Here is a 26,259-nt window from a genome sequence, read left to right on the forward strand (position 1 = left end):
AGGTGACATCCTCAGTGCTTGGGAGCCTCCTGTGAAGCGCTTCTGTCATGTTTCCTTCGGCATTTATAGTGGCTTGTCTCTGCCGCTTCAGTCAGGTGCTGTCCGCTGCAGTGGCCTGTATATTGAGTCTAGGTCGATGTATTTATTGATAGAATCAGTGGATGAGTGCCATGCCTCTAGGAATTCCCTGGCTGTTCTCTGTTTGGTTTGCGCTATAATAGTAGTATTGTCCCAGTTGAATTCATGTTGTTTGTCATCTGTGTATGTGGCTACTAAGGATAGCTGGTCGTGTCGTTTCGTGGCTAGTTGGTGTTCGTGGATGCGGGTTGTTAGCTGTCTTCCTGTTTGTCCTATGTAGTGTTTTGTGCAGTCCTTGCATGGGATTTTGTACACTACCATACATCAATGACATCTCTGAGATGACTACCAAACTACTCCAACCCCTTGGCATCATAGTAACCCACAAATCTACCAACACACTGAAACAGCTACTGATGAACCTAAAGGAAATTGAATGTCATTTACAAAATACCTTTCAAGGACTGTAACAAACATTGCATTGGACAGACAGGCAGAAAACTAGCACCAAGATACTTGAACACCAACGGGCCACCAAAAGACATGACCCACTTACACTAGTATCCTTACACACAGACGAAGAAGGATGTCACTTCGACTGGGACAACATATCCATCCTAGGACAGGGTAAACAGAGAAACACATGGGAATTCCTAGAGACCTGGCATTCAAAGTTGAACTGCATTAATAAAAATATTGATTTGGACCCCATTTACCAACCTCTTGAGAAAAAGAACAGGAAATAATATGACCCACTGTAACAGACCAAGACATGCAAACAGAAAGTGGGACTGAACACCAGACCTTCAGCAGAGGCTCACTGATGATGTTACCTACCATGGTGATAAAATGTCTGCGATCAAACCTGTCAGCTCAGTGAGCAAACCTACAAGCTGAGTTTTGTGAGATTTATTCATGTGTAATAGGTTAAACTATAAGAAATAGGAACAGCTTGCTTTGATGTTCCTCATTTCCACTTTCCTGCCCACTTCTAACCAAAAATCCATTTTGCCTTCCTTGGTGGTGTAGTGGTTAGGAATCAGCACGCTCACCACTGCGGTCCGGGTTCGATTCCCGCTGAGGGAGTGTGAGTTTTCCTCTGCTCATTTATCATGGTGACAGTGTTCCAGAAGCAGGAAATAGTGTGTAGCTGTGGGCAGCATGATGGCTCAGTGGTTAGCACTGCTGCCTTACAGCATCAGTGACCCAGATTCGATTCCAGCTTCGGGTGTGTGTGTGGAGCTCGCACATTCTCCCCATGTCTGCGTGGGTTTTCTCTGGGTGCTCCAGTTTCCTCTCTCATTCCAAAGATGTGCAGGTTAGGTGGATTGGCTATGCTAAATTGAACAGAGTGTTTGGTGCATTAATCACTAGGAAATGTGTCTGGGTGAGTTTCCTCGGAGGGTCGGTGCAGACTTGTTGGGCCAAATAACCTGGTCTCCACACTGTAGGGTATCTCATCTATCTCAGCCTTAAACATACATAAAGTATACTACTCCCACAACTCTCCTTGGCAAGGAGTTCTGAAGATTTTCAACCCTCAGAAGAAATTCTTCCTCATCTCAGTCTTAAATTGACATCCCTTTATCCCGAGACCTTGTCCTCCGGTTCTAGACTGCCCCATGAAGGGAAACATCCTCTCAGCATTTACCCAGTCGAGTCCCTGTGGAAGTCTATATGTTTCGATAAGATTTCCTCTTATTCTTCTAAATTCCAGTGATTGAAGTCCAACTGATTTAGTCTTTGCTCAAAAAGATGATTCTTTTTACCAGGGCTCATCTTAGTCAACCTTCTCTGAACCTCCTCCAATGGAATATCTTTCCTTAAATAATTGGACCAAAACTGCTGAAGTACTCCAGATGTGGTCTCTCTAGCACCTTGCACAGTTGTAGTAAGACTTCCCTACTCTTATACTTCAAACCCTTTGAAATAAGGGCCATGATTCCATTTGCCTTCCTGATCACCTGCTGCCTCTGTGTGCTCGTTTTCTGTTATTTCATGGACAAGTAACCCCCAAGTCCTTTTGTATAGCAGCTTTCCTCCATTTAAATAAGTATTCTTTTGTTCTCCTTTCCTAAATGAACTTCACATTTTACCTCATTATGCTCCATTTGCCAAGTTTTTGCTCACTTGCCTAACATATTTCTCAGTAAACTTTTTGTATCCCTTTGCAGCCTGTTTTTCCACCTATTTTTGTGTTGTCTGCAAATCCGGCAACATTACATTCACTTCCTTTCTCCAAGTCATTAATATATATTGTAAATAGTAACTGTCTCAGCAATGATCCCTGTGGAAACCCACAAGTGATAGCTCGCCAACCTGTAAAAGGAATCTTTTATCCCTACTCACTCTCTCCTGACTCATTAGCCAATTCTCTATCCATGCCAAGGTACTATCTCCAACACCTTGGCTCTGATCTTATGACTTATCTGTTTGTGAGGTACCTGTCAAACACCTTCTGGAAGTCCAAATACAACAGGTTACTTTGTTATAACTCCAAAGATAAGGCTTCAAAGGATGCAATAAGGAGTCTGAGAAAACATTTCAGCAACGCCTCTGACTTGAGCAAATTGTCTCCATTTCCAAATGAAACAAACAGAAATTGTTGGAAAAACTCAGCAAGTCTGGCAGCATTTGTAGAGAAAAAGCAGAGTTAATGTTTTGGGTGCAATGACCCATCTTCAGAACCTCAGAATGTTAAGAAGAATGACAGCATCAGAATGTTGAATGTAGGGAACTGCAACACCCATTTGGCACATAGTTTTGTTGATTTTTGGTATCTTTCTATCAACTAAACACTTTTTAATTGTGTTTATTATGGAATAAATACCGGCCAGAGTACTAGGAGAATACAAGTTCTATAACTAATTGCATCAAGGAATCTTTACCTCAGTCTAATGGGGCAGAAGCATTTAAAGACAACACTTTTAATAATGCAACCTCCCATCATTCCTTAGAGTTTCACTCTGGTTATGGGCTGAAATGCGACTTGAACATGAGACCTTCTGACTCAGACAAGAGTGTTACCAGTGAGCCAAGATCACATTTGCAGCTGTGATCTCCAGCATCTGCAGACCTCATTTTTTACTATCTAATGGTTAACATTAGCATTCAAAGATCAACAATATAAATAACAATTTACCATGAGACAAGACACTCACAGACATGTCTCTAGCTGTCTCATTCACACAGGTTGCTCTTTTGAGAGATGCTGCTGTAGGACAGGAAACCCACACAAAAAAAAAATCAGAAAGGCATTGTAAAGATATTACATATAAAAGGTATTCTGCATGCCTTGTAACTTTAAACAAAGCAGATTGGTAACATACCTGGTGATTTTAACAGCCCATTTTCAACAATGCACATGCTTTTCACAGATTTAACATTGCTAATTTGGACATCAGTTAAGCAATCTGTAAACCAGACACAATGTACAATTTTACTCCAAGCTCAAACAATGAACTGTATTAATGATGCAAACCAAATTTTCAAAGTACTAAGTTGCAAAGATAAAACAAATAAATTACATTTAATATTTGTATAAGTCTCTAAAAATTAATTAAATTTAACTTCGGTAACATAACTCAGTTAAGTTTCTCGATGACATTTCAATTAAGGTGATTATTTTTGAATTTAAAGGTGTTAATCCGAGAAACTCAAAGGAAAAATACTTGTAATTAGGATCTACAGGCATTATTGGCTTTTAATAAGGAAATTAATTACCAAACAATAAAACCTTAAATTATTTTGACCTGAATAGAAAGATGACCAATTCTCTTATGCAGGAAAGACATTTGAATTACTAGTTTAAAGTGTAACTAAATTGGGAATAACCCTTTCATTGATGTTTTGTAAAAACATGAAAAAGAAAGACCGTAGAATTGCTGGAATTATTTGGCACAGTTCCAGCATTCACAGTGAATGGAGTAAACTAGCAGAAATTGTTGGCAGAATGTCCGAGATGGACTTTTCTGTTGAAGATGAGACTCACTGTCATGGTGCCGTTCAACATGTCTCTTGAGTTCTGATGGTCGTCGAAACTTTTGATCACACAGTATGCATACATGGGGCCTACACCTCTGATGTACAAACTGAATATGGTCTGCCAAGCCACTCTTTCGTGAAAAGATTACTCCACACAATTGACAGATATTATTGAACTGACCTATAAGGAAAATAATGAATGCGTTAGGCTCTGATTATGGAACACACAGTTTGTAGTGTAATGGCATAGCAAATAGAAACAGAAATCACCGCAGGCTTTTGACCATCTGAGAAAAAGATAGGTTTGCTCAGCATAATAGCCACTACCTGTTCCAAACAGAATTGTTTTTCCAATGTGTTTTGTGTCAAATATCCAGCAGCTGCTATAGTGCTGAAACATGGATTTTCTTTCCAATAAATCACAGGAAAATTTACTCCACATAAAATTCATCACCAGCAGAAAATATACAAGATCACTTGTCATTGGAAATGTATTTGATATGTGTTGCATGCTTCTCTTAAGAACGATGGTATCACATGGCGAGCCAACAAAAATGGAGTAAATATTGCTGAAAAAAAACATTGTGGAAGCTTCTTGTTTGGCAGTCATCAGGACAAGGTGCAAGAATACTAATCTGAAAGAGAACAACATTGTCCTGTCTGAGCAAAGTGTGCTAATTGGTTGGCAAGTTAGTTAATGAATTCAGAGTTAACTGCCATACTATCTTTAAATTTAAATTTAAACCAGGCAAGTTGACTCTGATTTTGCACCTGTTCCAAAGAATGGCAACAGCCATTCTCTGGTTAATTTTTCAAGGCTATTCACAGTCAGATATCATATAACTACGTTCTCCACAGGGACTTCCCCACCAGAAGCAACCTGCAAACATTGAGCTCATTTTGTTCATACAGTATAAAAATGTTGTTCCCCTTTCCATTAATTTTTTGCAAACTGTCCTGATGAATACAAGTTGAAAAGCTTTGACAAAACATATCCTTTGTCAATAAAACAACTACATGAATGCTGGATTTCCAGAGGACACCTTGTGGAGTGGGTTGATACGTGGCAGATGAAATATATTTCAAAAAATAAGATTTCGGTAGTATGAATAAAGAACAACTAAACCAGGTAAATGGTACAATGAGAAGAGGTACAAGCAAAAAGGACACCCTTGTGTATCATACATAAATTCTTGAAGGTATCAGGATATATGAACAATGTAGTTGAAAAAACAGAAACCTAAAGTTTATGAACAAAGGAATAATATACAAGAGCCAACAAGCTTTACTAACCTGGAATACTGTCTCCAATTCTGGTCAAAACACTTCAGAAAATGCATGATGCTTTGAAAAGTATACAGAGCACATACACTAGAATTATTTCAGGGGTTAAACATTAGTTATTGGATAGACTAGAGAAGCTTGGCATGCTCTCATTTGATAGAGTGGGGTCTAAAATTATGAATGGCTTGAATAGAATAAATAAAGTGAAACTGTTCTAATGGTCCACAGGTTTAATAAAAGGAGTACTGAGATTTAAGGTGGTTGGTAAAATAAAAAGGAGGTGACAGAAGGAAAATTGTTTCTTTTTAAATGCAACAAATGTTTAGGATTAGGAATATATTGTCGGGTTAGAGTGGTTAGGGAAGGAAAGGCGAATTTGGTCATAAGGGAGTTAGACCAAACAAGCAGCAATATGCAAAAAGAATAGGACTGGCAGACAACTGGATTGCACTTTGAAAGCCCCTGCACATTCTTAATGGGTCACGTAGTTCCTTTCCATGTAGTACTCTTTTTTGAATCTATGCCTTTCATTTGACAAGCTTCACTGTCTGTTCGTACATGAACCATGGCTATTGTTGTAAACAGCAGAGAGTTGTTTATTTTTGGAAGGTGTTTAAGCTTTGCTTTAATCAGAGGAATAGTTTAAATTTAATCTCAACTTGAATTTGAAATCTTAAGACAACTTCAGTCTTGTTTTGCAAAGTTTGACAAAATTATTGTTTAGTCAGAAAAAAAGCAAAAATCAAATGATAAATTCACTGCTTTTTTTAAAAGTTCATAGAAAAATGTTCATAAATAATAAACTCGCACTTGAAGACAACTGAAAGATTATTTTGCCATTTCAACTGACAATTTTGCTTTCAAGAATTGAAGCCAATTGACTGATTAAAATTGAAATTTTTCTCGCAAATTTTAATTTATTAACTATATTCTCTTAACACTGCATCACTAATAATATAGTCTGAGTTTATAATTGTTTCTGTTGCACTTATACTAAATGGTAACTCGTTAGCTTTTCATGTGGCCTGCAGTGGTCTCACTGCTTTTCCTAGAGGTATATACTTATATATTCAATATACTTTACGTATTCATAATCAGAAGAGAGTAACCCTATAACAACTTTACTGAAGAGCTACCCATGTGTAGTAATTGTCACCTTTCCTAGCAGGGGCTGGATGAAGCAGTTAATGATAGTCATTATTACTTATTAGTATAAGACAGTTTGAAAAAAAAGCTTAAAAATATAAGGAAATTCAACTTTACCTATGGATAAGTCTGATTCACAAATGGGATCGTTGTGAAGCCTGTGCTTGTGGTCAAAATCAAGATGACATTGTTCTGCAATAAAAGCATTATATGGAGAAATAAAAGAACTTGAAGAAAAATAAGCTGCATTTTTTTTATAACTCTTACTTAACAGGTATCACTTATGTAAAGGTAAAATCACCATAGTCTTACCAGACCGTTGGGCTGCTCTCTCATTAACCTGAGGGTCACCAGGAGAGGTTGAGAAGGACAGTCTTTCATGATAACCTCAGCTGGTCTGGGAATTAAACCCGCATAGTTGGTATTACTTTGTATTGCAGACCAGACATCCAGCCAACTGAGCTGGCCACACATATAGCACTTAATCATCTATCAGTTTTCTTAAACTGCAGAACTTTGATTATGTATAATGAGATCATAGCACTAACAAACAGGGAATGTTGAGCAGATACTTTTGGCCTTGCTGCCACGTGGAACCCCTGAAAATACTAATTTAATTCTTCCCACTATCCTGATTAGATATACTAATGACACACCTCTGTGGCAGGTGGGATTTGAACTCAAACCTTCTGGCCCAGAGACAGGGACATTACTATTGCACCACAAGCTTCTACAGTATCCTTTCTGGTGGTTAAATTTAAACAGTATTAATTGGTAAACAGGCATGAGGTAGTCCAAGTAGCTACTTTACCGATGTAATCATTGGAAACCTGATTTAAGGGAAGTTCAAGAATCAATCACTACACATGGTAAAGCCTTGGACCTTTTCTGGATGAAAGCTAGCAATACAAAACATATGCACAAAAACACATCTAAATTTCACTTGTCATTCAAAGATAGTCATATCTAGAGGCCTTGAATTTAGATGGAGAAAGTGAGGACTGCAGATGCTGGAGTATCAGAGCTGAAAATGTGTTGCTGGAAAAGCGCAGCAGATCGGGCAGCATCTAAGGAGCAGGAGAATCGACGTTTCGGGCATGAGCCCTTCTTCAGGATTCCTGAAGAAGGGCTCATGTCCGGAACGTCGATTCTCCTGCTCCTTAGATGCTGCCTGATCTGCTGCGCTTTTCCAGCAACAGATTTTCGACTTGAATCTCGATGTCTGGAACTTGCATTGCTGGTAGCCTCTCAAAGCAGGGATAGAAAATTAGCTGGTTTCTATGAGGCAAATCCTCATTCAAATAGCTTAGACCAAACAACATTTACCAAGTTCCTAAATGTGCAAACACCACAAAACCAAATTGAAATTAGGAATGGGAGTAGGTCAAATAGTATCTTAAGCCGATTCCACCATTTTATAAAATCATGACTGATTTGACAGTGGCCTCAACTCTACTTTGCTGCCTATCTCTTAAACCCTTTCACACTTCGGTCAGTCAAGAATCTAACTCTGCCTTAAAAATATTCAAGGACTCCATCTCCACAATGCCCTGGGAAGGAGCATTCCACTGATTCACAACCCTTCGGGAGAAAAATACTTTCCTTCTCTCAGTTTAAAAAAAAGACATGTCTCATTTAAAACAATGTAACCCCCAAGGTCTACCTTGTCAGAATCGTATATGTTTCAAGAAGATTACCTTTCATTTCTAAACTCCGATGGATACTAGCCAAGCCTGTCCAAGTTTTCTTTAAAAGATAACCCAGTCATCCCAAGAGTGGAGTGAACTTTCTCTGAACCACTTCTGCTTATGTTGTTTTTTTTTAAAAAGTAAGACAACCAAAACTGTACACACCAGGAGACAATTTTTAAAAGTAAGTAGTTTCCCACTTAATCCTCAGAGAAAAATTATCATCTTTGTATTATTAGTCTGTGGTATTCTCTTCCCAGGCAGCAGAGCAAACAGGGTCACTGAATACTTTGAGTCTGAATTAGATTTTCACCAGTTAAGAGAGTCAAAGGGTATTGGCGGTGGGCAGTACAGCTAAGTAGGAACCACAATCCAACCAGCCGTGATTTTGTAAAGTCACCTCCTCCTAGTTCTTATTTTGTTCACATTTTTATGTTTAACAATGCCCTACGCAATTAATGCAAAAATCCCCACTTTTACATTCTTTTCCCCTTCCAATGAATGATAATATTCCAGTTGACTTCCCAATCACTTGTTCACACAAACATTTTGCATTTCATTTACCACAATATCAGCTCCCTCTGTACAGCAGCATTCTGAAATTTCTATTTAAATAACATATCATTTTTCTACTCTTCCTGCCAAAACAGTCAAGTTCACAATTTCTCACATTATGCTTCACCTGACAACTACTTTCACCAATCATTTAACTGATTGATATCCTTTTGCAGACTCTGTTTATTGTCTTCACAACTTACTTTGCTACATTTCTCAGCGCATCTGCAATTGTAGCAATGCATTAGATCCTTTCACCTCAGCCATTGACAGAGATTGTAAATTGTTGGGCCGCTAGCACAGATCCCGGTGACACCTTACCAACATAAATGTGACCAAATATTGTCTATTCACTGCTTCCCGCTGTGCAACCAACTCTATCCATACTCATTTGTTACATCTTATACAGTATTAATGTGGCATCCAAATTTATCACATCAGCAAGTACTTCTTATCTACTTTGCTTTCCTTCAAAGAACTCCAATAGTCAAATACAATTTCCCTTTCACAAAACTATATTGACTCTGCGTGACTGCATTCTCAGTTTTCACCCTGCGAAGCATCCTTAACCTCAACATGATGTCTTACTCCTATACTCAAAAGACTGAGCAATAAAGACAATTGGTTAATATTGTCATTATAATTTGTTTGAAACTGGATTCTTGTGACTTCAACTTGTAATTTTGTCAACTGAGTTTCCAGATGAGATTTTGCTCAAGGCTGTAATATACAGAACAATTGAGTATTAATTGGATTGGATTGCAATGATGCTTCACTGTGTCGGAAGTGAATTTATTTGAGACTACTGATTGATGACTTGTCAATCCCAGCAGAACGCAGCATCAGGAAATGGTGAGAATGAACACTGAGCATTTTACTATGTGAGGCCACTGGGAAATTCCAAAAGGATGACAGTCATCCTGGTCCACTTCATACAAATTCTGGAACTACTCCAAAGTCAGGATCATCCAGTAAGAAAGCTTACCTCTGTACACTGACAGGATGGATCAGACAAAAAGGTGAAATGTGCCTTAAATAAAGAGAGTGATGATGACAATTATTTATGCGACTTACTGTTGGCAGTCTGCACTTGCTGTTTGTCGTCTCTTATAGGCAGCGAATTATAATGTTGGTCATCAATTACAACTTTTCTAACCAATCGTTCAGTATCTGTAGAAGAGAATACATTTAACTATTTTATATTATTTACATCACACCATTGTCATTAAAAAACTGATGAAGCAATAATTCAGTGTCAGCACATGCACAAATAAAACTATTTAATGAACTTAACAATGGCAAGAGGAAGTTACTGAGTTTGCTTAACTGACTTTGAGAGTGACGTAAATCCAGTTTTTGCAGAAATGTAAAAGAGCAGTTTCTAGATGGATCCAATTTTCGGAGAAGTCCCCTTATCACCAGTGAGATTAAATTGGTGTTCAGAGGCAATAAGTTTGCAAACAAGCAACAATTCCCAGTACACTCACTTAAGAACAAAAGGAAGTTAATTTATAGAAATATGAATAATCCATGGAAATAAATAGAAAAGTGAGAGTGAAAAGGCAAATGTGTAACATCCACATGTTTACAAGTGTACAAATTGGAACCAAAAGCTGTTCAAAGTACAGGCCTCTCCAGAACAAATGAACTCTGATGGGAAAATTTGTTTGTTTTGCTTCTGAAGTGAAATTAGTCATTGTGCAGCACTGGTAATTATCAAAAGACAGCAGACATAAGGCAGCATGTAATCCTTCACACACCGTTTGGTGAATTAAGAATTACTAGAAAACGTAGTCTATAGAGCCATACAAAAATAGCACATCTACTTCTCACTGCTTATTACTGTCATTTGACTTACACAGTGAAAACAATTCTCAAAACACAAATTACTCAATGGAGTGGAAGATTGCCAAAGGTTAAGACCCTTAGACCCAATTAAAATCAATTACATTCTTTCAGTTCATTTTATAGTCTGAATTTCTTTGAAAAGTATTTTTCATGACCCTTTTAACACACAGATATTTCTTGGTACACCCTGAGCACTAATCTTCTTCCAAAGTCCAGGTTCTAATCCCTGGTTTCACTTGCTTAAGAAAATCATTCTATGTGTTTCTGAACAGGAATCCAGTATACAAGAGGAAACGTCAGTGAATTAGACTGTGATGATTACATCCAAGAGAATAATATTTTTAATGTTCCCTAGCTATGTCTTAATTTCAATTCAGTTTGCCATAACCTGCCAACATTTTTGCGAGATAAAGTAGAAATTGCTGGAAAAGCTCAGCAGGTCTGGCAGCAACCGTGGAGAGAAATCAGAGTTAATGTTTCAAGTCGAGTGATCTTTCCTCAGAAATCAGAAGTTTTTGCTAGTCTGTACATTATTTATGCAAATGGAGCTTCTCCTAAATGTAATTTTTTAATAAAAGAGTCTGGTATTCTATTTTGTAATTGCAGTTTGGGTATCAGCTGCTTGATTCTTCTATTTTTAGAGCCAAAGAAAATGAAAAACTTTAGAAGTAAAACACTCGGGGAATATCTTTCTTCTGCAGAGCATAGCTAAAAAAACTGGTCTTTGGACAGCTTGATGCTGGCAGTGATGAAGAAAATGAAAAAAAGTGCTTTATTTACCCGCTTTTAGCAAATTACCAAAACCTGGAATCAAATCAGGTCATTATAATTAGTTTCAACTGTAGCAGACTCACTATCAGCTTGTTTCTCAGTCAGCTGTGATCCAGTTATTTGATGCCAGCCTTGATCTGAAACTGTACTATCAACAACTAGAAAAGGAAAACACAGGGATAGTTCAACAAAACAAGCAAAATTTAAGGCAACGTGGCATAGAGTGTTAAACAAATGTTTGAACTATTTTTTCAATCAGCAATTGAAAAATTTACCATGAATCACTTTGTTAAATTGAAGCTGAACAAGACGATGAAGGAATAATTCCAATAAGGAATAAACTAGCATAAATAATGCATCATATACAAACAATATTAAGCATAAAGCTAAGAATAATAATTTTAACATGCACACCAAAATATTTTTCTAGAAGAAACAGCAGCTTCTACTTATTCAACACCTTTAACAATAAAAAAAATTCAAGGTGCTTTACAAACTTTATCAAACAAAATTGGGCAAGAAGCATGCAAGATGATCTTGGAACAAAAAGCCTAGTTAAAAAGGTCGGTTTCAACCAGTTATTAATGGAGAGATTTAGATTAGATTAGATTACTTACAGTGTGGAAACAGGCCCTTCGACCCAACAAGCCCACACCGACCCTCCGAAGACCAACCCACCCAGACCCATTTCCCTTCACCTAACACTACGGGCAATTTAGTATGGCCAAATCACCTAACCTGCACATTTAGGAGAAGACTGCATAATTTAATGCTAAAGCTACACCATAATAATGCTCGATGCCACATTTGGTAGAGCAGCGATGTTGGGGGCAACAGGAGTGGGGACAGTGAGTTAAGACTGGAAGAAAACACAGATAGAAAAGGACAACAGCAAGTAAGGATTAGAAAATCTAGGCAGTATATAATTGGGAACTCATGCAGGTCAGCAAACTCAGACGAAATGGGTAAAAAGGGACTTGGTGTGAGTCACGATATTGACAGCAGTTTTAAATAACATTTGCAGAGGGAATGATGTATAGGTCGGCTAGGAATGATATGAAATCGTCCCTTCAAACATCAAAACAAAATCACAAGCGACAAAAAATAATTTAATAAAAGGTCTCTGATCCTACTGGCCAGAAGTACAATGATACTGCATTATATTCCACCACTCCGTCCTCTTTCTCCAAAATGATTCCAACTCTCCCTCCTTAAAAATTCAAGTGTACCATACTAACCATAGTTTTTATGGTCTTCAATGTGCTTCCAGAAACTGGATTTGTATTTGTACTTCTTCCCACAAAAATCACACGAAAAAAAGTAATCTGAAGAATACATGAATGAAATATTTTAGAGCTGTTACCCCCTTGAATATGCATTTAGAGAGCATATAGCTCTCAGAACGTACGAAGATGGAACATATCAGCTTGTAACCCCAAATAAACTTTCAGAAGACTTTAACTGTGCACACTACATACAAAACAAACAGAATAGAGCGATGTAAGAATTATAGTCTTTATTACCTGGAAGTGGCCTTGGTTGGAATGCAGGGAGATGATCACTTGAGGTAATGTTGAAATTTGATGGAGGACTTACTTTTCCCATTATACCTGGATTTGTAAAAATTTTGATTATCAATCTACACACCTTATATCTTCCACACAGCAGTTAGGGGATCTCATGAAGCAGAGTTCACAGTGAATCAGACCTGAAGGTTTTCTATGATCTGGGACCACCACGTTCCGTTGGAATCCTCTACTGGCTTTTAATGGAACAGAAGATTAATGTCTTTCACCAGTAGCTTTTTCACTTAAACCATTCTCCAAGCTGGATCTTGCCTTTAATTTCCCTTATTATATTCCACATTTCCTCAACAATCTTTCTCTCTATACATTTGCTCAGATAATGTCTTCTTCTCTTAGATAACTTCCAACAAAGTCCCTTTCCCCTCCCCATCAGAATCAGTATCTATTTTTCCCCTTGTTCCCTGCCCAACCGGTCTTTTCCATCCAGTTCTTTCCAATGGGAAGTTTGCAGTAGGCAAGGCCCATGGAGTACTAGTAGAGAACGTCAGGGCAGTATAGACATAAGAAAAGTATCAAAATCGTAAAGCAATGGAAACAACTGATGCTTGGGAAATTATTTATTAAGCTTAATTTTTCAGCTAGATTCAACTTCTGAGTAATGCTAAGGTACCTCTTTGCAATTATTGGGGAGCACAATGGAAAATTAATGTTTCATTTGAATAAGTTTTAAGACACAAGGCTGAATTTTCCCATAGTTAGACTAAATGTTATTTTCAGGGTATCTCACAGCAGCTGTTCTGTCATGGCTCATGAAGACTTTTCTCTTATTAATCTTCTGCTGCTCACCTCATTCATGATGAATCCTGGTTCTCTAGCACCGGTAGTATTCATTCATGCAGCAGCAGAGGTGAGTGTACTCGTCACTGCAGGAACTGTGCACCCTTCGTGTCAATGATGCCATAGTGAAACTCCAGCTGCGCAGCATTTTGAATGGTGCAAGCTGGGAACTGACTGCCACACTATGACTCCAACTTTATCATAAAGGACATGTCCCAGGATGAGAAGTTGGCACCCACTTCGCTGATAAGAACCTAGCCAACAGTGGGGGTGGAGAACAGGGCCATCCTTCTTCCTGTAGACTGGAAAGGAGATCACCCACCTGACTCAGCCAGTTGGACCCAGATAGCGACCCAGGTCAGTGCAATTTTCTGGGCCAAACAGAACTCCCAGCAGTACAGAAAGTTCATTGATTGTCTATTCTCCATAAAGGTAAATGCCACCATCTTCTTTCTGCTACCTTACACTCACTCTAATTCTGCCACTGCACAGTAATATCACCAAGGCTAGCAGATCATAACTCTCACTACGACATGCAGCACCTCCACTCAAAAACTCTCATTCACTTCATCCTCCCTTCCTGACCTATGCACTTCGTACTCACTCACTGGGGTCACCACAACAACTCTTCCACGTCTACACAATTGATGTCTTATTCAATGCTGTTGTCTTATAAAGAGCAAAACCACAAGAAATCCTCTGAGCACTGGTTCCAGATCAGCTGTGAAGCTGTACAGAATGTCAGAAATAGAACAGTATTTCAGTAACAGTACTCCTGATTCCTCATGTCCATTGATATGAAGTGACAATTGATGACATTGTGTGGCATGGAGGCTTCATCTTCACAAGGAGGCAATGGTTCCACATGGATCTCTGAGCTTTGTAAGTTTATGCAGATGTAGTTGCAGATATTTTCACTGGAAAAGTTAATTTCACATCCACATTGACCTTCATAAAACTCACTCCAAAACAAAATACCCATGAACATCACAGACCATGTCATTGCAAAATTACAGCTAGGTGTGACAATATGGCACCTCCAAATCAATGTATTGAATGCCAGGTATATAAAGCAAAGCAGAAATTACAAAGCCAGATCAAACGCTTAAGTTAGAGTCTCCATGGAGTTTCATATCTCACATGACAGGGGCAATTATGCAAAGTATGTAATGGCCACGACTGCTTCACGCTATCAATAATATTAATTATGGCCAAATGAGTAGTCTTTCAATGAGATCCAATTTGAAGGCAGATGGTTGGCATTGCAGGCTCAATGCATTCAGAGCAGGGTGTCATGTGTCATCCCTGAAGAGAAAACCATTACCTTACATCTGTGCACACTACAAGTGTTGCCACCAGCTTGTCGCATTATAACACAACAACCCTCTGCAGTAAAGAATTACAGAGATTCACTTTCCTGTCAGAGAAGAAAATCCCTCTTACCTAGGTTTTAACACCTGCACCAACAGATTCAAGAACAGCTTTTTCCCATTAAAATGATAAATCAACTCTAACATCAAATAATGCCGAACTTGTTAATGTTGATCTTGTCTAACGTATGTCCTGTGCGGTGTAACCTATATGCCTTACTCTGCCCAAGTGTTCTTTTTCACCCTATGGTCTTGCTTACTATGATCTGCCTGTACCACTCGCAAACAAAACTTTTCATTGTACTGAGGTACACATGACAATAAATCAAAATCAAACAATCAATGTGTGAGCCCTCATTTTCAGATTAATCCTTCACACATTTTCAGATTAATACACTCACACAAACGGGAGACAACCTCACTGCATCAATCTTGTTAAGCCTCCTAAGAATCTTGTGTTTCAACAAATTCTTCTGTCATTCTTTTAAAATCCAATAAGTATGAAGCTAACCTGTTCAAACTTTTCTCTTAAGAGAAACCCTTTCTTACCTGGGATCAACCTCATAAACCTCCTCAAGACTGCCTCCAACGTTAGTATATTATTCCAAAATTGTTCACCATATTACAGCTGTGGTCTAACTAGTATCTTATTCTGTTTTAGCAAGACTTCCCTAATTTTAGGCTGAGCATTTACTTGATGAGTTTCATGTTTGTAAGTTCATAAGTGAGTTCATTATTTCTGAGCATATTCTTGTTTAAGTCTGCAGTGAAACTTCCAGCAGAATGAGAAATGTCAGGAGAAATTAAGAAAAGTTCTTCATCATGTTCTAGCCACACAACAAATGATCATTTACAAAGAAAAACAGAAATTGCTGATAAAGGTCTGGGGGGGGGGGGGGGGGGGAGTCACTCCACCCGAAACACTAACTCTGAGTTCTCTGACAGATGCTGCCAGATCTGCTCAGCTTTTCCAGCAATTTCTGTTTTGGTTTCTGATTTCCGACAACCGCAGTTCTTTCAGATTTTCAAATAAATCATTTATTTTCATATGTGCAAAGAATCCTCTAAGTATTAATTTTCTACCTTTTTACTTTCTTCCAAAGGACTATCTTTAAAAATAAATAATTCTATCCTGGTAGAAAGATGACGTGCATGTCTATAGCACCTTTAATGACATCAGGACGTCCCAAAGTACTTTACAACCAATCTGATCATTGTTGCATTGTAGAAAATGTGGCAGTCAATTTGAGCACAGTAAGCTCCCACAATACTTACTCCAGTCACTACTGTGCTTAGAAAAAGGAATTCGATTTTTTTCTCATTTACTGGACGGCTGCTACTGGTACTTTACTATAATTTTTCCCCAATTGTGTAATTTCTTCACAGAAAATGGTTTCATGATAATTTTAGAAAAGTGCAAGGCAAAACATCAAATTTATTCTGGATCATGAATTTTCATTATTGCAGCCAATGCTGACTTTGGCAATTGTGAACGTGCAACTAGCTGAGTCTGGCTTAAACTAGTCAAGCTCATATCAAGATACCCACTAGGTACTGCCGAAGGTGTAAGCAGTCACACTGATCTATGACACAAAACCTTATGCTTTTTTTTCCAAAGAAGCTACAAGATTAGCAAGGATATCATTCTGACCTTATACACTAAGGAGTCTTTCTGGAATGAAATGCAAGGAAAACATGACACATCCAATTCTCTGTTTGCTGAAGAATGATACAATTGGAAAGCTACTCGGACCAAACTTAATAAACACAGAACTAGTCTTAATTAAACACTGTCGAGTACTGTGCACTACTCAAAATTACACATTTGTCCTTTTTATTAAAAAAGGATGTTGCCTTGTGCAAAGGAAAGTGCAACCAGAAAAAAAAAAGTCGTCGTACTTCTTGATTTGTGGCAGTCATTGCCATTGAGGTAAGTTGCAGTCTCAGAAACGTGCAGTGAAAAAATAATTCGGACTTGGGATCACTAGGCATGTGTGGTATTTTATTGTTAACTTGTAGGTCTGTTTCTATTTTAAAGATTTTGAGACAAGTTTTGGCAGTAACGGAGATGAGTGAAAAAGCTGTAGCTTAAGTTTCAGTGCCAAAAATGTACAGCATAAAATGATTTGTCAATTACCTTATGTTTCATCAGGATTTATGGTCCTCAAATAATCCAAAATAGATTATTAACGTCATCTTTTTAAATCAATGCCAATGGCTACTGAACAGAAATTATATTTACTTTATAGAACTTACAATAGGGAATAGCTTCCTCTGTCTTTATAACGGATGGCCTGATGGCCACAGAACTGCATCCTTTGTTGTGAAATTTCTCTTGCCATGAATCTGAAAGAGGCCAATTTCTGTATGAGCAGAAATCAAACTGTGGCAAATGATGAAAATCTGAAAGAAAACCAGAAAGATGGAAATAATTAGGAGATGCACCATCTGTGGTGAAAACAATTAATTAACATTTCAGATGAAAACTCTTCACAGAAGTGACACTTGCTCTTTACAGCTTGCTCATTTTTGCTGTGATGTGTTTTCCCTCTAGCCGAGGTCTGTTTATTGTTCACCATTGTTTTCTCCTAAAATATTAATCTCATCTGTTCGCTTGCACAGATGCCACGTGATCAGTTTGTTTCCTGAATTTATGTTACACTCTGGTGACAGACTAATTTGAAATAGTAACTGGCATAATTGTATAAATGTTGATAAAGCTTTGTAAATTACCGCCCTTAAATTAAAATTTAAAATATATTTTTCAATACAATATCCACATTATAAAAATGAATAAATCACTTTTTGGAGTGATGACAACATCTTGCATTCTCACATAACTATTTAATACAGATAAAATTTCTTAGAAATGTAAAATTTGAAATTAAAAATAGACCCTGTGCCAGAGATATTTGGCAGCCTGAATAAACTTGGGTTTAAGAGTAGTCTTGGAGAAGATGGAGATCGAATTTCAAAGCTTGAGGACTAGACAATTAAAGGTTTACTTCCTGTGGTGAGGCAAAAGGGATTAGGGGGCAATAACATCCCAGAGCCAGAGCATGCTGAACTGGGGACTTGGGGAGGTAGGTCAGCATGGATTGAAAGCTTTTGATGAACAAGGCTGGGTGTGGGACAACTAACAGCAACAATTGAATGAGCTGAAGTTTATGGAAGTTGGGAGATTTGCTCAAACAGAACAAAGTTTCTTTTAAAATGATAATTGTATGGATGAGAATTTTAGCAAGCTAAGGCAGAGATGGAGGAGAATTTGATTCCAGATAAAGGTGGACAATTTGTGAAATGAAAATATGGGTCCATAAGTTCAGCTCAAGGTCAGTTAAGATCCTGACACTACAAATGATTTGTTTCACCCTGAAGGCAGGGAGAAGGCTGATAGAATTGGTGAAGCCATTAACCTTTTTGACATTTCAAATGTTTAGCTGGAGAAAAATGAAGGCAAGGTGAATATGACGAAGATGACCATATATTTGGCTTTCATAAAAGGGGGAGCTTGCAGAGAGGAAGTTGGTTGGTGGGTAGGGTGTGAGATACTAATGCCAAATTCATGCTTCTTTCTAGAGATAACAGTGCAGGGGTTGGAAAAGAAACTACTGCCTGCTACAGCTTAATTGGAAAGACTGAAATGAAGGTATATATACTGAGCTGAGCTGTACAATGGAGGCATGGTGTTGAAGGATGAAATTGTGTCAAGAGAAAATCTTTCAGAAACTGTTGCCTTTCTAAACTGATACAAAGATAGTATGCATTTGACGTAGATTGTGGAAAAAAAATCCGAAGTACCAAGCTAAGGTTTACTGAAATGCAGTTTCAGTTTATGAGGCTTACTGGTGGGATTAGCTTTTTCCATCTTCATCATAAGTGGCTTGAATCCTGACTCTGGGTTAATTTCCCTTTGAGGACATAATCTTCTAAATCTATCTAAAACATGGAAAAAAGATTTAAAGAGGTGTTAAAAAAACAAACTGATAAATATTAGTACCAGCAAATGTTTCTGCACAAGCAGAAATTACTAGACAAAGAAATTCGACATTTCCGCTTTGTGTATTCTAGAGGAGATTAACATTTGGAAAAATAGAACTCCTAACAACTTGCCAAAGAGTTTCTGTGAAATCAAAGCTTTAATACTGGGAGCAGAAGAAAACAGCATTCCTGTTAATAAGTAAATATAAACAGTTAATTGGCAAAGGTTGCATGATTTTATTTACATTTCAACTTCATCTTAATTATATTGAAGGGCAATTAATGAATGAGTGAGTCACAATCTATCATGGGTTGATGCTTCAGATTATGACATGATCCTTGTTACTATTTCGTTAACACATAGAACATAAAACATTACAGCGCAGTACAGGCCCTTCGGCCCTCAATGTTGCACCGACCAATCATACCAATCTGAAGCCCATCTAACCTACACTATTCCATGTATGTCCATATGCTTGTCCAATGATGACTTAAATGTACTTAAAGTTGGCGAATCTACTACCATTGCAGGCAAAGCATTCCATACCCTCACTACTCTCTGAGTAAAGAAACTACCTCTGACATCTGTCCTATATCTATCACCCCTCAATTTAAAGCTATGTCCCCTCGTGTTTGCCATCACCATTCTTGAAAAAAGGCTCTCCCTGTCCACCCTATCTAACCCTCTGATTATCTTATATGTCTCTATTAAGTCACCTCTCAACCTTCTTCTCTCTAACGAAAACAGCCTCAAGTCCCTCAACCTTTCCTCATAAGACCTTCCCTCCATACCATGCAACATCCTAATAAGTCTCCTCTGCACCCTTTCCAAAGCTTCCACATCCTTCTTATAATGCAGTGACCAGAACTGTACACAATACTCCATGTGCGGCCGCACTAGAGTTTTGTACAGCTGTAGCATAACCTCATGGTTCCGGAACTCAATCCCTCGATTAATAAAAGCTGATTCTGAAAGATACCAAGGGCTGCATTTTACCAGATACCAGCTATGTGTCAATTTCATGGAGTTTCATGAAGCTTTTCTCTCTGCTAGCCCTAGGTAGCTCTCTAGCACTTGTGCCATCAAAAACTCACCCCACCAACTATCTCATCGAATGCTAGACCAATTTTCCCACACAATGCAGGTGAAAGTGCTCACTATAGCTGGGATATTCTGAGATCCTGCCACTGGCACCATCTTCAAACTAGAGTAGTATACCCAGTCAAGTGCTGACAGTTCAGGATTGCCCCTCACTGTCAACATACTGGCACAGTTGACACAAACAAATGCTTCTCACAATGTTTCTCTTACAGAGGTGTCATAGTTTGTACTTACAATTGCGCATTCCTCTCCCAGTCGCTATTTAAAGAACAGGCCACATAGCTCAGCTGTCCTTAGCTCATCCTTAGTCTCTCTTACAACCCTCTACAGCATTGCTACTCTTTCTCCAATGCTCATCACAGCCAAGCATCTTATCATTGTTCAATGATAGTGCCTAAAAACTGATTTTCACTATTCACTTTGCTAATGAAACGCCTGACAATTTTAGACTCACCATCTCATACACTCTGGTTGATCGTAGCCATTTAAGAAGGAAGCTTTCCACCACTCTCTCAAGGAGTAATTAGGGATAGGAAACTAATGCCGGCCTAGCCAGCAATGTCCACAACCATAAAGTGAAAAAAAATAAATAAAATTATTTTGGTAAGTAAATAGATCTGTTTTGCATTGCACACAGAAATCTATAGATCATCCTTTGTTCTGAATTGTTAAACACAAAGGGAAGGAATTGGCACAATTTAAGGTTAAGATACTACTAAGAATATTTTTAATGTCTTTATTATGCCTGAACAATCTTCCACATAATATTTGTGTTGCAGACATTTCGTCCCCTGTCTAGGTGACATCCTCAGTGCTTGGGAGCCTGCTGTGAAGCGCTTCTGTGATGTTTCCTCCGGCATTTATCATGATTTGTATCTGCCGCTTCCTGTTGTCAGTTCCAGCTGTCCGCTGCAGTGGCCGGTATATTGGGTCCAGGTCGATGTGCTTATTGATTGAATCTGTGGATGAGTGCCATGCCTCTAGGAATTCCCTGGCTGTTCTGTTTGGCTTTTCTTATAAAAGTAGTGTTGTCCCAAGTTGCTTGTCATCTGAGTGTGTGGCTACTAAGGATAGCTGGTCGTGACGTTTTGTGGTTAGTTGGTGTTCATGGATGCGGATCACTAGCTGTCTTCCTGTTTGTCCTATGTAGTGTTTTGTGCAGTCCTTGCATGGGATTTTGTACACTACATTGGTTTTGCTCATGCTGGGTATCGGGTCCTTCGTCCTGGTGAGTTGTTGTCTGAGAGTAGCTGTTGGTTTGTGTGCTGTTATGAGTCCTAGTGGTCACAGTAGTCTGGCTGTCAATTCGGAAATGTTCCTGATGTATGGTAGTGTGGCTAGTCCTTTGGGTTGCGGCATGTCCTCAGTCCATTGTCTTTCCCTTAGGCATCTGTTGATGAAATTGCGCGGGTATCCGTTTTTGGCAAATACATTGTGTAGGTGTTCTTCTTCCTCTTTTTAGTAGCCACACACTCAGATGACAAGCAACAGGAGTTCGACTGAGGAAAAGGGCTCTGGACAGGATGAGCCAACTGACCAAGGCACCATGGTGCAGAAGGCCATTCAAGAGGGGGGAGCTAATAGACAAATAGTGGTTATAGGGGATTCTATAATTAGGGGGTCAGACAGTATCCTTTGCAAGCCAGATCGGGAGTCTCGCATGGTGTGTTGCCTGCCCGGTGCCAGGGTGCGGGACATCTCCGACCGGCTTGAAAGGATATTGGAGCGGGAGGGGGAGGATCCAGTTGTTGTGGTCCACGTTGGTACTAACAACATAGGCAAAGCTAGGGTAGAGGACCTGTTTGGGGATTACGAAGCACTAGGCAGGAAATTGAAGCACAGGTCCTCAAGGGTCATAATCTCTGGATTACTGCCCGAGCCACGTGCCAATTGGCATAGGGACAAGAAAATTAGGCAAGTAAACACGTGGCTAAGGGATTGGTGTAGGAAAGAGGGATTCCACTTCATGGGGCATTGACATCAGTTTTGGAACGGGGGGATCTGTACCGTTGGGACGGTCTCCACCTGAACTGATCAGGTACCGATGTTCTAGCGATGAGGATAAATAGGGTGGTCAGTAGGACTTTAAACTTCTGAGTTGGGAGGAAGGGAAAGTGAAAGCGACAGGGAGTATGGCGTTAAATGGAAAGATAAACAGCAGGATAGCATGTTTCCAGGCGGATTTAAAATTGAGGCAGACTGAGAATGCAGAAAAAAGCAAGGATAACTTAAGACATCATATGACTTCCAACATCTCTAATGATAAGAAAGTTAGCATTAAGGCACTTTACCTGAATGCTCGTAGCATTTATAACAAAGCAGATGAACTAATGGCACAGATAATAGTGAATGATTATGATGTGGTAGGTATCACAGAGACTTGGTTACGGGGGGTCAGGACTGGCAGTAAAACCTCCATGGTTTTTCAACTTATTGAAAAGACAGAGGTGGGCAGAGAGGGTGGGGTTGCCTTGTTAGTTAAGAACAAAATTAAATCAATGGTATTGAATGACATAGCATCGGATGATGCGGAGTCTGTGTGGGTGGAATTGAGGAACCACAAAGGCAAAAAAACCATAATTGGTGTTGTGTATAGACCTCCTAACAGTGGTCAGGACTAGGGACACAACATGTACCGGGAAATAGAGAAGGCATGTCAGAAAGGCAAGGTCACATTGATCATGGGAGACTTTAATATGCAGGTGGACTGGGTAAATAATGTTGCTAATGGATCCAAAGAAAGGGAATTCATGGAATGCTTAGAGGATGGCTTTTTGGAACAGCTTGTCATGGAGCCCACAAGGGAGCAGGCTATTCTGGACCTAGTGCTTTGCAATGAACCAGACTCTATAAAAGATCTTAAAGTAAGGGAACCCTTAGGAAGTAGTGATCATAATATGGTAGAGTTCAGTCTGGAGTTTGAAAGAGAGAAGGCAAAATCGGATGTAATGGTGTTACAGTTAAATAAAGGTAATTATGAGGGCATGAGAGAGGAACTGACAAAAATAGACTGGAAACAGAGGCTAACCAGGAAGACAGTAGAGCAAAAATGGCAGGAGTTTGTGGGTATAATTGAGGACACTGTACAGAGGTTCATCCCCAAGAAAAGAAAGATTATCCGGGGAGGGATTAGACAACCATGGCTGACAAAGGAAGTCAGGAAATATATTAAAGAAAAAGAGATATCCTATAAAGTGGCTAAGAACAGTGGGAAATCAGAAGATTGGGAAGGATACAAAAACAAACAGAGGATAACAAAGAGAGAAATAAGAAATGAGAGGATCAAATATGAAGGTAGGCTAGCCAGTAATATTAGAAATGATAGTAAAAGTTTTTTTCAGTACATAAGAAACAAACGACAGGCAAAAGTAGACCTTGGGCCACTTCAAACTGATGCAGGAAGCCTAGTGATGGGAGATAAGGAAATAGAGGAGAACTTAACAAGTACTTTGCGGCAGTTTTCACAGTGGAAGACAGGAGTAATATCCCAACAATTAAAGGGAGTCACGGGGCTGAGTTGAGTATGGTTGCCGTTACGAAAGAGATAGTGCTAGAAAAGTTAAAAAGTCTTAAAATTGATAAATTTCCTGGCCCCAATGGGATACACCCTAGAGTTCTGAGAGAGGTGGCTGAGGAAATAGCGGAAGCATTGGTTGAGATCTTTCGAGAGTCACTGGAGTCAGGAAAGGTCCCGGATGATTGGAAGATGGCTGTTGTAACCCCCTTGGTCAAGAATGGATCAAGACAAAAGATGGAAAATTATAGGCCAATCAGCTTAACCTCGGTTGTTGGTAAAATTCTAGAATCCATCATTAAGGATGAGGTTTCTAAATTCTTGGAAGAGCAGAGTCTGATCAGAACAAGTCAACATGGATTTAGTAAGGGGAGGTCATGCCTGACAAACCTGTTGGAATTCTTTGAAGAGGTGACAAGTAGGTTAGACCAGGGAAACCCAGTGGATGTGGTCTATCTAGACTTTCAAAAGGCCTTTGAGAAAGGTGCCACACGGGAGGCTGCTGAGCAAGGTGAGGGCCCATGGTGTTCGAGGTGAGCTGCTGGGATGGATTGAGGATTAGCTGTCTAACAGAAGGCAGAGAGTTGGGATAAAAGGTTCTTTTTCAGAATGGCAGCTGGTGACGAGCGGTGTCCCGCAGGGTTCAGTGTTGGGGCTACAGCTATTCGCATTATATATTAATAATTTGGATGAGGGGACTGGGGGCATTCTAGCGAAATTTGCTGATGATACGAAGTTAGGTGGACAGGCAGGTAGTACTGAGGAAATGGGGAGGCTACAGAAGGATCTAGACAGGGTGGGAGAGTGGTCCAGGAAATGGCTGATGGAATTTAACGTGAGCAAATGCGAGGTCTTGCACTTTGGCAAAAAGAATAAAAGCATAGACTACTTTCTAAATGGTGAGAAAATTAGTAAAGCCAAAGTACAAAGGGATCTGGGAGTGCTAGACGAGGATTCTCTAAAGGTAAACATGCAGGTTGAGTCCGTGATTAAGAAAGCAAATGCAATGTTGTCTCGTATCTCAAGAGGGTTGGAATATAAAAGCAGAGATGTGCTACTGAGACTTTATAAAGCTCTGGTTAGGCCCCATTTGGAGTACTGTGTCCAGTTTAGGTCCCCACACCTCAGGAAGGACATACTGGCACTGGAACGTGTCCAACAGAGATTCACACGGATGATCCCTGGAATGGCAGGTCTAACATATGAGGAACGGCTGAGGATCCTGGGATTGTATTCATTGGAGTTTAGAAGATTAAGGGGAGACTTAATCGAGACATACAAGATAATACATGGCTTGGAAAGGGTGGATGCTAGGAAATTGTTTATGTTAGGCGAGGAGACTAGGACCTGTGGACACAGCCTTAGAATTAGAGGGGGTCAATTCAGAACAGAAATGCGGAGACATTTCTTCAGCCAGAGAGTGGTGGGCCTGTGGAATTCATTGCCACGGAGTGCAGTGGAGGCCGGGATGCTAAATGTCTTCAAGGCCGAGATTGATAGATTCTTGTTGTCTCGAGGAATTAAGGGCTACGGGGAGAACGCTGGTAAGTGGAGTTGAAATGCCCATCAGCCATGATTGAATGGTGGAGTGGACTCGATGGGCTGAATGGCCTTACTTCCACTCCTATGTCTTTTGGTCTTATGGACTGGGACAACACTACTATTATAGGACAAGCCAAACAGAGAACAGCCAGGGAATTCCTAGAGGCATGGCATTCATTCACAGATTCAATCAATAAGCATATCGACCTGGAGCCAATATACCGACTGCTGCAGCGGACAGCTGGAACTGACAACCGGAAGCGGCAGATACAAATCACTATAAATGCCGAAGGAAACATCACAGAAGCCCTCCACAGGAGGCTCCCAAGCACTGAGGATGTCACCTAGACAGGGGACGAAACGTCTGCAATACAAATTCCCAGCTCGGCGAACAGAACCACAACAACGAGCACCTGAGCTACAAATCTTCTCACAAACTTTGAATTCCACATAATAGCCTGCAGAAGTGAGATGTTTCATATGCATAAGCCTCTCTTGATAGTGCCCAAACATTTTTCACTACTCACTTTGCTAACGAAATGCCTGACAATTTCAGACGCATCATCAATTCTCTCAATGAGGCACCTGTGAAATCTGTGATTTGATGTAAAATTGTATGAGAAATGTACTTAAAGTTATTATTAATTATTTGCAACAGCAATGATTTGAAAATGTTTCATTTCCGTGATTTCAGTCTTTAAGTGATTGGGTCTTTCCTTTCAAATTCTTACCAGTAAGGGTAACAGTGTAGTCTTACAATGGTAGTTAGAGCAATACTGTATCCTTGTACTAAGACTCTAAACCTCCAGGAATCTTACCTCCGATACCTTTATTCGCAGCATCAGGTCTACAGCTGAAAGCGGTGACAAGTTCTCCTGCAGATAAAAAAAACTTTCATCATTTTAGTTCCATTGATCAACAGTCTGTGTTACATTGATGTGCAATATTTCATCAAATTCAACATTCAGGCAGTTCTGACAAATGAATTCTACCAATGCTAACAATAATACAAATTACAAAGTACAATTAGAAT

At 39.3% G+C, this 26,259-nt stretch overlaps 1 protein-coding gene across 4 annotated transcripts in view; it reads right to left on the reverse strand.

Moving 5' to 3' along the window:
- Positions 1-26,259, reverse strand: part of LOC132825671 (zinc finger protein 85-like) — a 92,222-nt gene that overhangs the window by 21,679 nt on the left and 44,284 nt on the right. For 3 of the 4 annotated variants that reach the window (XM_060841049.1, XM_060841047.1, XM_060841048.1), the window contains exons 7-16: positions 26,045-26,101; positions 18,934-19,026; positions 17,344-17,490; positions 12,878-12,964; positions 12,593-12,679; positions 11,438-11,512; positions 9,810-9,905; positions 6,610-6,684; positions 4,070-4,243; positions 3,408-3,491 (exon numbers count right to left, since the gene is read on the reverse strand). In XM_060841049.1, coding sequence (XP_060697032.1) covers positions 3,408-3,491; positions 4,070-4,243; positions 6,610-6,684; positions 9,810-9,905; positions 11,438-11,512; positions 12,593-12,679; positions 12,878-12,964; positions 17,344-17,490; positions 18,934-19,026; positions 26,045-26,101 — 975 coding nt within the window. The remainder of the gene's footprint in view (positions 1-3,407; positions 3,492-4,069; positions 4,244-6,609; positions 6,685-9,809; positions 9,906-11,437; positions 11,513-12,592; positions 12,680-12,877; positions 12,965-17,343; positions 17,491-18,933; positions 19,027-26,044; positions 26,102-26,259) is intronic. The other variant, XM_060841050.1, reaches the window with a different exon arrangement.

This window comes from Hemiscyllium ocellatum, chromosome 21 (assembly GCF_020745735.1).
Source record: "Hemiscyllium ocellatum isolate sHemOce1 chromosome 21, sHemOce1.pat.X.cur, whole genome shotgun sequence".
NCBI classification, from domain to species: domain Eukaryota; kingdom Metazoa; phylum Chordata; class Chondrichthyes; order Orectolobiformes; family Hemiscylliidae; genus Hemiscyllium; species Hemiscyllium ocellatum.